The sequence below is a fragment of the Euleptes europaea genome, chromosome 18, assembly GCF_029931775.1.
Source record: "Euleptes europaea isolate rEulEur1 chromosome 18, rEulEur1.hap1, whole genome shotgun sequence".
Classification (NCBI taxonomy): domain Eukaryota; kingdom Metazoa; phylum Chordata; class Lepidosauria; order Squamata; family Sphaerodactylidae; genus Euleptes; species Euleptes europaea.
In genome coordinates, this window is record NC_079329.1 from 4,190,262 (window position 1) to 4,203,160 (window position 12,899).

At 46.9% G+C, this 12,899-nt stretch overlaps 1 protein-coding gene across 1 annotated transcript; it reads right to left on the bottom strand.

The window, feature by feature from the left end:
* Window positions 1-5,015: 5,015 nt before the first annotated feature.
* Window positions 5,016-11,089, bottom strand: MRPL52 (mitochondrial ribosomal protein L52). Its single transcript, XM_056863945.1, has 5 exons — window positions 11,059-11,089; window positions 7,534-7,618; window positions 6,985-7,052; window positions 5,472-5,536; window positions 5,016-5,162 (listed from the first exon to the last, which is right to left on the bottom strand). The coding sequence occupies exons 1-5, from the start codon at window positions 11,084-11,086 to the stop codon at window positions 5,016-5,018; spliced, it is 393 nt and encodes a 130-aa protein (XP_056719923.1). The 5' UTR covers window positions 11,087-11,089.
* Window positions 11,090-12,899: the final 1,810 nt, after the last annotated feature.

Genomic DNA, 12,899 nt, shown 5'->3' on the forward strand with positions numbered 1-12,899 from the left:
CCGACGGAGGTTTTGGGGTGGAGCCTGAGGAGGATGGGGTTTGGGGAGGGGCTTCAACGCCATAGAGTCCAATTGCCAAAATGCCCTTTTTCTCCAGGGGAACTGATCTCTCTCGGCTGGAGATCAGTTGTCATGGCAGGAGATCTCCAGCTGCTACCTGGAGGTTGGCAACCCCGCAAACATGCCATATACGATAAGCATCAAAAGTGGGAAGGGGAGGTCATTTCATAACAGAACTCTTGCTGTAGAGAGAATCGCCTGACTTTTCACGTGGGGCAGTGTCCAATACTCTGCACATCTTTTCACAAGTTATGGCCACCGAGAGCCACGGCTTACTAAAGGGCCTGGGAAACAGTTAAAAAAAAAAAAGCCAAAAAAACCATTGCAAGGAAAACAAAAGATGCAAAAGGTTGAAACAAACGAATTATTAAAAATACCCGAGGTACTATAATAAAGGCATGACGCAGCCCCTGTATCCTGTCTCCGCCAACGTGACGGCAGGGAAACCACAACTCCCTCCCGAATTCAATTGAGTCAGGAATAATTTGATGGATACAAACAAGGGGGGGTGCTACAGCCAGACCCCCGCCCACCTTGGCCAAATGTGCAAGGTGGCCAAATGTGCAAGGTGGGGGGTGAGGGTGTGGAGTCAGGCCTTAAAACACAAACAGAGCCCCATAGCTCAAGCAAAACCAAGTCCCTCTCCCCCTTCCCCCCCCTACTTTGGCTACCCTGTGTGTCCCGTGCGCTTGGCAGAGACCCCGGGGTCTGATCTCATCAATGCTTTCGTGGCTGCCACATCTGGAAGCAATCGTGGGGCGGGAGGGAGCGATGTGTTCAAAACACAGCTGGAATCAGCAAGGTCGAGATGATCGGGGTGGTGGTGGAGGAACGGAATAAGCTAACACAACACTCTTGTCCCCATCTCTCCACCCCCACCCCAAAAAAGCAGTAAAATCAGCCGCCCATTGATCGGCGTACTGCCACGGGGTGGAAAGAGGAGGGCCTTGGAACCGAGAAAAGCAATTCCCCTCTTCCATATTCCTACCCCTGGCTGAGCCACTGACCCAAATTTGGACTCCCAAGTTCCTGTATTCGAAAGCTGAACAGTCGCAAGGAAAGTCCACGCCTCGGCCAGGGAGGGGCCAAGGCCTGGCGTTGAGTTTAGGAGATGAAGGAAGGCAGATCATGCCAACCGCTTTCAGCTGGTGCCCACCTTACAGATGTCTCTCCCCTCTCCACCAGTATTAACCAAGCTACTCAACACAACCAAATTCGCTCAAAAGCCACTGGGGCAAAAAAGGGTGTAACTCTTCCACAAAAGCATCGTTTTCAAGCTTGCTTGCTTTCCCCCTGCTCTTAGACTGAAGTCTTGAACAATAAAACCATACAACTTAAATAAGACCCATCTCTAAAAACACCTCCCTTCATCTCTTCTCTGCAGCCTCCAAAAAAAACGAGCAACAAAATAAGTACACGGGGGGTCAGAGTCCTCTAAGAGGTACTTGAACCTTTTGCTCCAAAGTTGCTCGAGAAGATGTGGACCAGTTGTTAAAACATGGTATAATCCATTTTTAGCCTAAGTTGGTATATGTAAGGACAATGCAAAAGGATATGTGCCAAGGAGTCCACTCACTGAAGAGGGCAGGGACACAGGCGGTCTGAAAAAGGGATCTTTAGCATACGGCCCAGCAAAACCATTGAAAAAGGGCAATTAAATCTTGAATGGATATTCTACATAACTTTGGACTAACCAGAGAATCCACATGAACACATGAAGCTGCCTTATACTGAACCAGACCTTTGGTCCATCCAAGTCAGTATTGTTTAACTCAGACCGGCAGCAGCTCTCCAGGGTCTCATAGGCAGGGGTCTTTCATATCACCTACTCGCCTAGTCCCTTTAAGTGTAGATGCTGCAGGGGATTGAACCTGGGACCTTCTGCATGCCAAGCAGATGCTCTACCACTGAGCCACGGTCCCACTCCATGGCTCTCCAGGGTCTCCGGCAGGGGTCTTTCACATCACCTACTCGCCTAGTCCCTTTAACTGGAGATGCTGCAGGGGATTGAACCTGGGACCTTCTGCATGCCAAGCAGATGCTCTACCACTGAGCCACGGCCCCACTCCATGGCTCTCCAGGGTCTCAGGCAGAGGTCTTTCACATCAACTACTTGCCTAGTCCCTTTAACTGGAGATGCTGCAGGGGATTGAACCTGGGACCTTCTGCATGCCAAGCAGATGCTCTACCACTGAGCCACGGCCCCTCCCCATATAGTAATCCATATAGGAAGGAATCCACATAGGAAGGAAGATTACCCTTAGATAACAGATCCAGGGCACGAGGAGAACATGTCCTCCGAGCATCAAAATGAGTGTAACTCTTTATCACTAGCATAAATCAATTTGGCCACGTTTTTTACATTGATCTACAGAAGAAGAATAAAGGTCTCCCACTTTCACATTTACAAGGGAGATACGTTTTCATGCTCAGCAGGCGGAGGCTCTAGGAAGGAACTGGACACCTCGGCCTTCTCAGCCAACCCTTGCTTTCTCGCCGCATTGCTTCATGGGGCTGAGACCTCACCTCCAGCAGGCCGTGGTTCCCACAGGGCCGAGGAGGGGAGCATGGAAACAAAAAGAACTGCAAGGAAAAAGGGAGAACCCGCACAAGGGGAGAATGCAGAGCTCCGTTTTCCAAAAGGAGGGCAGCATTCTTTCCACCCTGGCCTGCAGCCACCCTCCAAAGGAGCAGCCAGGCTGGAATCTCCCCCATCTCTCCCCCCCCCCCCCAAATCTCCTCCGGCCCACGGACAGAATAAGACACTTGGAATCCTTACAGCGCTGGAGAAGGGAAGCCCTTCCTAGCAAACGCTTCCTCTGTTTCCACAGGAGTTCCTCTTTTCTCCCTCACGTGCGCTGCTGGCTACACTCTGCACAAGCCCAGAGGCACCGTTGCCGCACATGTTCCTGGGCTGAATGTGGGCCTCGGAAAACAGGCATCCCGGCTGGCTTGAAGCCCAGAACGGGCAGCTGATACAGCACAGCCTCCAGACCCTACATTCAAAGCCCAGCATCACAGTTAGAGGGGTTCCTCAGTGGAACAGGCTTCCTCGGGAGGTGGCACGTGCTCCTTCCCTGGAGGTTTTTGCAGAGGCTAGATGGCCATCTGTCAACAGTGCTGATTCATGAGCTGGAGGGCATCTTGGCCGTCTTCTGGGCATGGAGCAGGGGTCACTGGGGGTGTGTGGGGGAGGTATTTGTGAAATTCCTGATTTGTACAGGGGGTTGGACTAGATGACCCCGGGGTCCCTTCCAACTCTTATGATTCTATGATCACAAGCATATGGCTGTACATTTGCCCTCAAGGCTGACTTCATCTGCAAATGGGGATAGGATTCTGCCCTATCCCCCCACTTCCTTCAGCAGTAGCAGTTGTTATGGGGGGCTGCTTTCTTTGGGCAATCTGTTTTGAGACCGCCAGTCTCTGTAATAGATTATTTCTTTCCAATTATATAGGTTAGCCAAGCATTACTGGGCCCACAGAAGGAAGTGCCCAGGCAGGCAGAGATGGCCCTAAGAGTAACCCCCCCACCTCTTCCAGACGCAGCCAGCAAAACCACCACTGCTAGGTATGACCCCCAGTCTGGACAAAAGACATCAGGACCGTCTTCTGCCTGATACATGCAGCCAAGGCCACTCTTCTTAATAAGACATCTCAAGTCTCCATCTACAAGGGAAACCAGGACTTAAGCATCCGGTAATCCCTCTTAGCCCCTCAGGTTCTTAGAGAAGCAAAGGCAGTGTCATCTTTGACAATCTTTAGAGGGGGAATACACAGAAGGCTGAATTATTTAAATGGGCTGGTGGAAATTGTTTGAATGTTGCGTTGGTTGTCTGAATGTATTGTTGTGGGTTTTAATGCCGAAGGCAGGGTGGAATCTGATCTGGAGAACCGGGTTTGATTCCCCACTCCTCCACATGAGCAGCGGAAGCTATTCTGGTGAACCGGATTTGTTTCCCCTCGTATACACGAAGCCAGCTGGGTGACCTTGGGCAAGTCACAGCTCTGTTAGAGCTCTCTCAGCCCCACCATCCTCACAGGGTGTCTGTTGTGGGGAGGGGAAGGTGATTGTAAGCTGGTTTGATTCTCCCTTAAGTGGTAGAGAAAGTCGGCATATAAAAACCAACTCTTCTTCTTCTTCCATTGTTAAAGAGATCCAGATATGACATAAACGCCACTCGGTCGGGCCGGGCCATGCCTCGCCAGCCCAGATCAAGAGTGGGGTGTGTGTGTGTGGTTGCCTCCGCTGGATTGCAGGTCGGGTAAAAGTTCTCAAGGGGCCGGGGACGGCCCTTAGGCTTGACAACCGTTGTCTATGGCATTACCTGTATATCTGGAAATCGCTTTGAGTGTATGACAGGAAAGTGATATATGTCTCTTTTGAAGAAGTAGAAATTCCCACACTGCGGTGCTGTCCCTCAGTCAACAAGCCGACAGAAAAGCACTCGCCAAAGCAACTATCCTTGTCCCTTTTGCTCATTCCCTATTGTCCCGTTTCTTTACGATGCTACATCCATCCCTCAGACCCAGTGTACAAAATGGCTGCCACACACAGAGGTGTGCAAAATGAAAGCCAGGGCAAGGAAGAAGAAGAGTTGGTTTTTATATGCCGACTTTCTCTCCCACTTAAGGGAGAATCAAACTGGCTTACAATCGCTTCCCTTCCCCTCCCCACAACAGACACTCTGAGAGGCAGGTGGGGCTGAGAGTGTAACTTGCGCAAGGTCACCCAGCTGGCTTCGTGTGTAGGAGTGGGGAAACAAATCCAGTTCACCAGATTATCCTCCGCCGCTCATGTGGAGGAGTGGGGAATCAAACCCAGTTCTCCAGATCAGAGTCCACCGCTCCACCGCTCTTATGAGGTTGGGAATCTGATACACCCCCTTTTCTGAGCAAGAAGCCTTATGCACGAAGTCTCAAATTTGGACAAAAATATGTATTTATATTAATATTTATTTTGGGGCTGGTGGAAGGATCCCTCCTTTCGGCTGGAGTCTGTTGTGTTGCTTTTCCTCAGCCTGTTGCTCTTGTTCCTTCTGCTTGGCCTCCCACCTCTCAAGCCCGTGGTCCATCTCTGAAGAGATCATGGCTATACGACGCTGTGAGGGGAAGATGAGGAGAAGGGTTATCTGTGTCTGAGAAGGTCCATCCCCCCCCAAATGTTGTCCGCAGAGCAGAAACACACAGAGGAATCCTACATCCCATAATAAATACTCTGAATGCCTGTCTGCGGCACACACTGAAATAGGTTTCAAGCTTCACCCTCCCACCCAAGAGGCTGTGGAAAGCGGCTTTGGTCCGAATCATAAGAACATAAGAAAGGCCACGCTGGCTCCCCCATCCCACTCAAATTTTTGGGCCTTTAAAATACCCTAAATCCTACCGGGCACAACTGAGACTCCACTTACTGCAAGTTCTCTGTTCTTTTCCTGCCGACGAAGGTAACCTTTCATTGGTGGGGCCAGGCGCCCATCTAGGAAGAAGGGGAAAAGTTTCAGAAGATAACCAGAGCTTCTCTCTTTTGACCTTTCCCTTGCACATGATCCTGTGGGTTTGTCACTAGGGAATTCAGTTCACTTAAGCAGGGGTGTGGGTTTTCAGGAACATTTTGAATGGGAAGGTTTCCTGAGGGCCTAAGGTCAACATGAGTCTCATTTAGCCTCTTGGTTTAAATGATATTTAACAAGAACAACAAGTTGCCCATGTTCATCTCACGTGCTGTATAAATATCGCAACAACTTTCCAGAACCCCAAAATAGTTAAACTGAAATATCTGATTAGGAGAAAGAGCAGACTTCATGTAGCTTAACTGTTACATGTGGGGGACAGATTATAACACAAATTTTAATAGATTTAATTGTTGTTTTTATGTCTTTGTATGTGTTTTCAGCTCTAGTTTTAAATTGTTTGAATGACCTATTTTTTTGGGGTGTGTGTGTGGTTTTAATGGTTTTAAAATGTGATTTTATTATTTATGTTTACATGAGTTAGCCACTTTGTTGACCCTTTTGAGGGCAGACAGGTGAGATATAAATTTTGTAAAATGAGTAAAATAAAAGACCCAGAGATCTCCAACATGGTGCTCAACTGCTTCTTTCCCGAAACATCTCTTTCCCAAAGCAAACAGCGAATCCTCTTTCCTCCAGTTCATTGCCGGTACTTCCTCCAGGAGGTCTGCATAGAGGGCCCACGTTATAAGAGGACGCTTTGCTGAGAACCTCCCAATATTTTGCAATCGCCCTCAAGGGACAGCCATTTGGAGGCAGCACCCATTACCCTCCCTCAACATTTCCCAAAGCGCTCACAGGCTCAACACGGTTGAGAAGCCCTGTGCTAATATACACCCTTGTGAAGGACATTCTCTTGAAAAGACTTTATTCCAGCTTTGAAACTCCCCAGTTTTACCAGTAATTTATTCACGAAACTAGTAACAAATTTTGTGAAACGAGGAATAAAAAAAACAAAAACAAATTCACAGATCTGGGTAGAGGCAATGGAAATCTCCAAGTGGGAACCAGCCATGGCAATCATTCTGCATGAGAAGCAGTGGTTTTGTTCCAGATTAATCAATTGGGGGTGAGGAGATAATGATTTCGTGTACTGAGTTGGTTTGTATATGCCGACTTTCTCCACCATTTAAGGAAGACTCAAATCACCTTCCTCTCCCCTCCCCACAACAGACACCCTGTGAGGTAGGTGGGGCTGAGAGAGCTCTAAGAACTGTGACTAGCCCAAGGTCACCCAGATGGCTTCATGTGTAGGAGCGAGGAAACAAATTCAGTTCACTAGATTAGCGTACGCCGCTCATGTGGAGGAGTGGGGAATCAAACCTGGGTCTCCAGATCAGAGCCCACCGCTATTAACCACTACAGAAGAAGGATACAGGCAACCTCTCCACGCGCACTCCCACACACTTCTTACCAGCAAACGACCAATCAGGCAGGTCTATCATGGGGCCGTACTGCGAACCATTCTCAGGCAAAGCATGCCTGGAAGAGAACAAGGAGGTACAAATGCTAGAATGAAGGTGCAGCAATTATGCAGAACAGGAAGATTCACTTACGGGGAACCTTTGTCCTCTAACAATGCCAGCTAAGTTTTCACATGCATTTCAAACGACACAGCTCAGTCTTACCTCCAGAACCCCCTTCCTGCCTTCACCCCTGGCCAGTGGCCGCCGGACAATCCCCTATAGCAGGGGTGTCAAACATATAACCTGGGGACTGGATCTGGCCCCTTGAGAGCTCTTATCCAGCCTGCAAGCCAGCCATACTCCCCCTCGATCTGGGCTGGCATGACTCAGCCCGGCCGAGTGATATTTATGTCATATACGGCCCTCGTAACAAATGAGTTCGACAACCCTGCCCTACAGTGTCCAACTGCTCCTGAGTTCACTTACAGCCTCCCTATCTGCCATTCCCAGGATCCCCGGTCAGTTCTAACTTTGTATCTTCCATTTCTCGCACTCACTTCAATCTCCACGGCCTACCAGCCTGGTCCGCAGTGCCGCAATGGAAGCTCCGAGACACCCAAGCAACTTTTGCCAGCTGGGATCCTACGGAGCAAAAGCAGGACAAGGAAAAAACAACAACAGGCAATTGTCATATAATTAAGAGGCAGTATGGCATAGCGGTGAGAGTGTTGACCTAGCACTGGGCAGACCAGGGTTCAAACCCTCACTCCGCCTTGAAACTAGCTATCTGATCTTGCCCAGATTTGTTCGCTTGCCTGCTGCCACCCCGTATTTTCACAACAGGGCCAAACTGACTCAAGGACTTCACAGCTGAGCTCGTCTTTAAAATGATGCCAGGAAGCTCATCATTTGGGCAGTGAAAAATGGTATACATTTTACAACAGGCATATCCTCATTAAGATACTAGGTGAATCAAAGGCCACCACCACACAGTATTTGTGGTAACACAGTTAAATAACACAATATTTGTGGTAGCATAGTTAAATTGTGAAACTCCCTGCCCCAGGATGTGGGGATGGTTGTCAACTTGGAATGCTTTAAGAGGGAAGTGGATATGTTCATGGAGGAGAGGGGTATTCATGGCTAATAGTCAGAATGGATACTAGTCATGATGCATCCCTATTCTCTTCAGGATCAGAGGAGCATGCCTAGTATATGAGGTGCTGTGGAACACAGGCAGGACAATGCTGCTGCAGTCGTCTTGTTGTGGGCTTCCTAGAGGCACGTGGTTGGCCACTGTGTGAACAGACTGCTGGACTTGATGGGCCTGGGTCTGATCCAGGAAGACATTTCTTATGTTCTTATGCCACCTTCGAGATTTAAAGTAAAGTAGACTAAGGCTGTTTCCTCATGGTCAACCTGCCGACTACTTTGGGGCTTGCCTTGATTATGCGTGCATTTTCCGACTGTCAGAGGTTGCCTCACTCTTCCCACACATTTTACCCGTGTTTTCTGGATTAACGTTTAGCCCACATCCAGAAAACGCAGGCAAAACTTGTGAAAACACACAGCGAGATGGAGGTGACCTCTGACAGTCGGAAAATGCAAGCGTAATCAAGGCAAAGCCCCGAGGTACTCGGCGGGGTGACCGCGAGGAAACAGCCATGCATAAATGGCCTAAGATCCTGGAGATCCAGGTTCAAATCTCCTTGGGCCAGTCTCCCCCCCCCCCCATCTTTATCTACCTCTCTGGGTTAAGGATAAAACAGAGGAGGAGATAGCAGGATGGCTCCGTGGATGAAGGCTGGGATAAAAATGCATTAGGCACATAAACTCAGTGGATTACATCTGCTGGAAAGCAGTAAAGCACATGCTTCATTTTAGGGTCAAAAGATGTTAGAGCACTATTTCAGTTGCCCTCATAGCTTCTTCGCTTCACACTGCTAGGTAAACTGCAAAACCCCAGTTTTCCAAGGCAGGAAAACGACACAGCAGGCAGGATGGCTACAGCTTCAGTCACGATTGTTATTAACGGTGCAGCGTCGGATCCATTTAGGGTCGCCGACTCTGGGTTGGGAAATACCTGGAGATTTTGGGGGCGGAGCCTGAGGAGGGCAGGGTTCGGGGGAGGGAGGGGACTTCAATGCCATAGAGTCCAACTGCCCGAGTGGCCATTTTCTCCAGGGGAACTGATCTCTATCGGCTGGAGATCAGTTGTGATAGCAGGAGATCCCCAGTTAGTACCTGGAGGTTAGGAAAACAGCACTGGAGATAAAGTGTACAAGGTAACAGTTCTTATATTGTACCTAATTAACAATAACATACAAAAGTGAAATACATAAACACTAACACATCACAAATATATACAATATATACAATACATGTTTGATGCAGTCTCTGTGCAACAGAATAATGCAATTTTCTTGGTATATATTTGTAGCTAATATCAATGTAAATGGTCCAAAAGGTATACATTCAAACAATCCCAGTAGTTCACTTATTGAGAGTAGATATATACATGCAATATACAATACAAATATATACAATACATGTTTGATGCAGTCTCTGTGCAACAGAATAATGCAATTTTCTTGGTATATATTTGTAGCTAATATCAATGTAAATGGTCCAAAAGGTACACATTCAAACAATCCCAATAGTTCACTTATTGAGAGTAGATATACACAATATATACAATATACAAATATATACATGTTTGATGCAGTCTCTGTGTAACAGAATAATGCAATTTTCTTGGTATATATTTGTAGCTAATATCAATGTAAATGGTCCAAAAGGTACACATTCAAACAATCCCAATAGTTCACTTATTGAGAGTAGATATACACAATATATACAATATACAAATATATACATGTTTGATGCAGTCTCTGTGCAACAGAATAATGCAATTTTCTTGGTATATATTTGTAGCTAATATCAATGTAAATGGTCCAAAAGGTACACATTCAAACAATCCCAATAGTTCACTTATTGAGAGTAGATATACACAATATATACAATATACAATACAAATATATACAATACATGTTTGATGCAGTCTCTGTGCAACAGAATAATCCAATTTTCTTGGTATATATTTGTAGCTAATATCAATGTAAATGGTCCAAAAGGTACACATTCAAACAATCGAAATAGTTCACTTATTGAGAGTAGATATATCCAATATATACAATACATGTTTGATGCAGTCTCTGTGCAACAGAATAATGCAATTTTCTTGGTATATATTTGTAGCTAATATCAATGTAAATGGTCCAAAAGGTACACATTCAAACAATCCCAATAGTTCACTTATTGAGAGTAGATATACACAATATATACAATATACAATACAAATATATACAATACATGTTTGATGCAGTCTCTGTGCAACAGAATAATGCAATTTTCTTGGTATATATTTGTAGCTAATATCAATGTAAATGGTCCAAAAGGTACACATTCAAACAATCCAAATAGTTCACTTATTGAGAGTAGATATACACAATATATACAATACAAATATATACAATATATACATGTTTGATGCAGTCTCTGTGTAACAGAATAATGCAATTTTCTTGGTATACATTTGTAGCTCATATCAATGTAAATGGTCCAAAAGGTAAAAATTCAAACAATCCCAATAGTTCACTTATTGAGAGTAGATAAGTGAACTATGGGGACTGTTTGAATGTGTACCTTTTGGACCATTTGCATTGATATTATCTACAAATATATACCAAGAAAATTGCATTATTCTGTTGCACAGAGACTGCATCAAACATGTATTGTATATATTGTATATATTTGTGATGTGTTAGTGTTTATGTATTCCACTTTTGTATGTTATTGTTAATTAAGCACAATGTAAGAACTTTGTTACCCTTGCACACTTTATCTCCAGTGCTGTTTTCCTAGCCATATTGGTATAGACACGGAGGTGCCCTCCATTTCGGACAGTCCCTGGAGGTTGGCAACCCTAGCTCCATTTCCGCCCGTTCGCCCAAACCAAATTGCAATACGATCTCCCACCAAATAACTCTCTCCCCCCACCCCCGCATCCCAGAGCTCCATACCCAGCTTCCTCATCGCGCAATCCGCCATTCTGACGAGCAAAAGAAAGCACGCGTTTGCTTTCACAACTGTGGCGGAGAGAAATCGACGCCGGGAGCCGCCATTTTTCATAGGCGCACGATGGGCGCCGCCATTTTGGAATGGTTCGTTAGCGCAGGAAGCCGCCCCCTCCCCGTTAGGAGTCGCGAATACTGGGCGCCGCCATCTTGTACGGATAGTTTCGGACCTCTGAAAAGAACAATAGGGAAGGCGGGGGAAACAGTTGAAGGCTACAAAAGGGGGGCTCGGCCTGGCTTTTCGCTCCCAACAGCCTGAAATCGATTTATTTTTTCTGAGACACTTTCGCGTCCGCGTATTTATGAGCACAGCCATTTTGGCGCTGCCACGAGACGCTCCAACGGAGCCACCGGAAGTGGCAGCGGACGCCATTTTGTAAACGCGAGAACGTTCTTCTTGCGAAGCCGGAAGTGGCTTGCTCGGCACTGCCTTTTCAGGAGAGGGTTTTTTTTTCCAGTATCCGCATGGAGGATACCGCGATGCCTTCTTTTCTGATTAACTCAGACACCCACGTCCGTAGAGCTAGGAAAGCTGGCGTGGGGTTATTTTTTAACACCATTTCCGCCGCCTGGACCTTCATGAGGGCGGAAATGAGCTATCCCCCATCTTTGAAGTGGGCACGCTTTGGCCGGCGCCATCTTGGACGCGGGTTACCAAGGAAGCCGTCGCCCTTGGCAACGAAAGAAACAGTCGGCGAGTCACGAGGCGGAGGAGCCCCTTTGAAGACTTCTATTTTTTTAATTCTCAGATACGATTTAAGGGCATGCAGCAATGCTTTTTCATTAATATTTGCAAATGTGAAACAACCATGATCATGCACGGTAACTGTAACCCAGGACCTATTCCAAGGACAAAAGACCCAGGCACTATAATAAAAGTGATTTCATTTAAGAGAGGGGAAAAAAGATACAGGAATAGCTAGGGGGCGATTGGTAGGGTTGCCAACCTCCAGGTACTATAGGGTTGCCAACCTCCAGGTACTAGCTGGCGATCTCCTGCTATTACAACTGATCTCCAGCCGATAGAGATCTGTTCCTCTGGAGAATATGGCTGCTTTGGCCATTGGACTCTATGGCCTTGAAGTCCCTCCCCAAACCCCGCCCTCCTCAGGCTCCGCCCCAAAAACCTCCCGCCAGTGGCGAAGAGGGACCTGGCAACCCTAGCGATTGGGTGCCAGACACATCTGGACAGCCCATGTTCACACGACCACGTGTGCGCCAACCACGTTTTAACTCCAGTTTGCACATGAAGCTGTTGATGGAGATGCACGCAAAAGAGGCCAGCCTTTCCCCAGAGGTTTGTCCCCGTTCCAGGAAAAAAGCAACAGCATCTGTTGAATTTCTGTCTGGGATGCAGCTGTAGTTAAAAGTTTAAACATTTGCAATGGTGATTGTAAAGAGGGGGTGACACAAAAGCCCTGCAGTAAGAGATCTGACAATCCTGAGTTTCACTGCTGTTGTTCATGGGGAGATAAGCTGCGGATAAAAGGGATATCTGCTCCCCCACCTCATGTCTTATCAGTGTGATTCCAGTCCCTTTTATCATCTGTGACTATGCAATCTAGTTGTCCAAACATTTCCCAAAGAAACCCTTCCACAAAGGAAAGGGTGTGAGCTTGTTCATGCGTGCCGGGTGATGCATCTGGTTCAAGCATCTCCGTGGCACAGTGGCCTCCCTTTCTGAAGAAGAGTTCATTGAGAATGGGAAGTTTGCTCTCCTAGCCTCTTGACACAACAGAGTGAAGTGTTATTAGCTCCACCACGATGAATCCCCACCTCTCTTTCAT

Excerpts from the sequence above, each read along its gene's own strand:
- MRPL52 (XM_056863945.1), bottom strand. The coding sequence starts at position 11,086 with ATGGCGGATTGCGCGATGAGGAAGCTGG. Across the intron at positions 7,619-11,058 it reads TTGCGCGATGAGGAAGCTGG|GATCCCAGCTGGCAAAAGTT; the intron begins GTATGGAGCTCT and ends TTTGCTCCGTAG. Across the intron at positions 7,053-7,533 it reads GGTAGGCCGTGGAGATTGAA|GCATGCTTTGCCTGAGAATG; the intron begins GTGAGTGCGAGA and ends GTTCTCTTCCAG.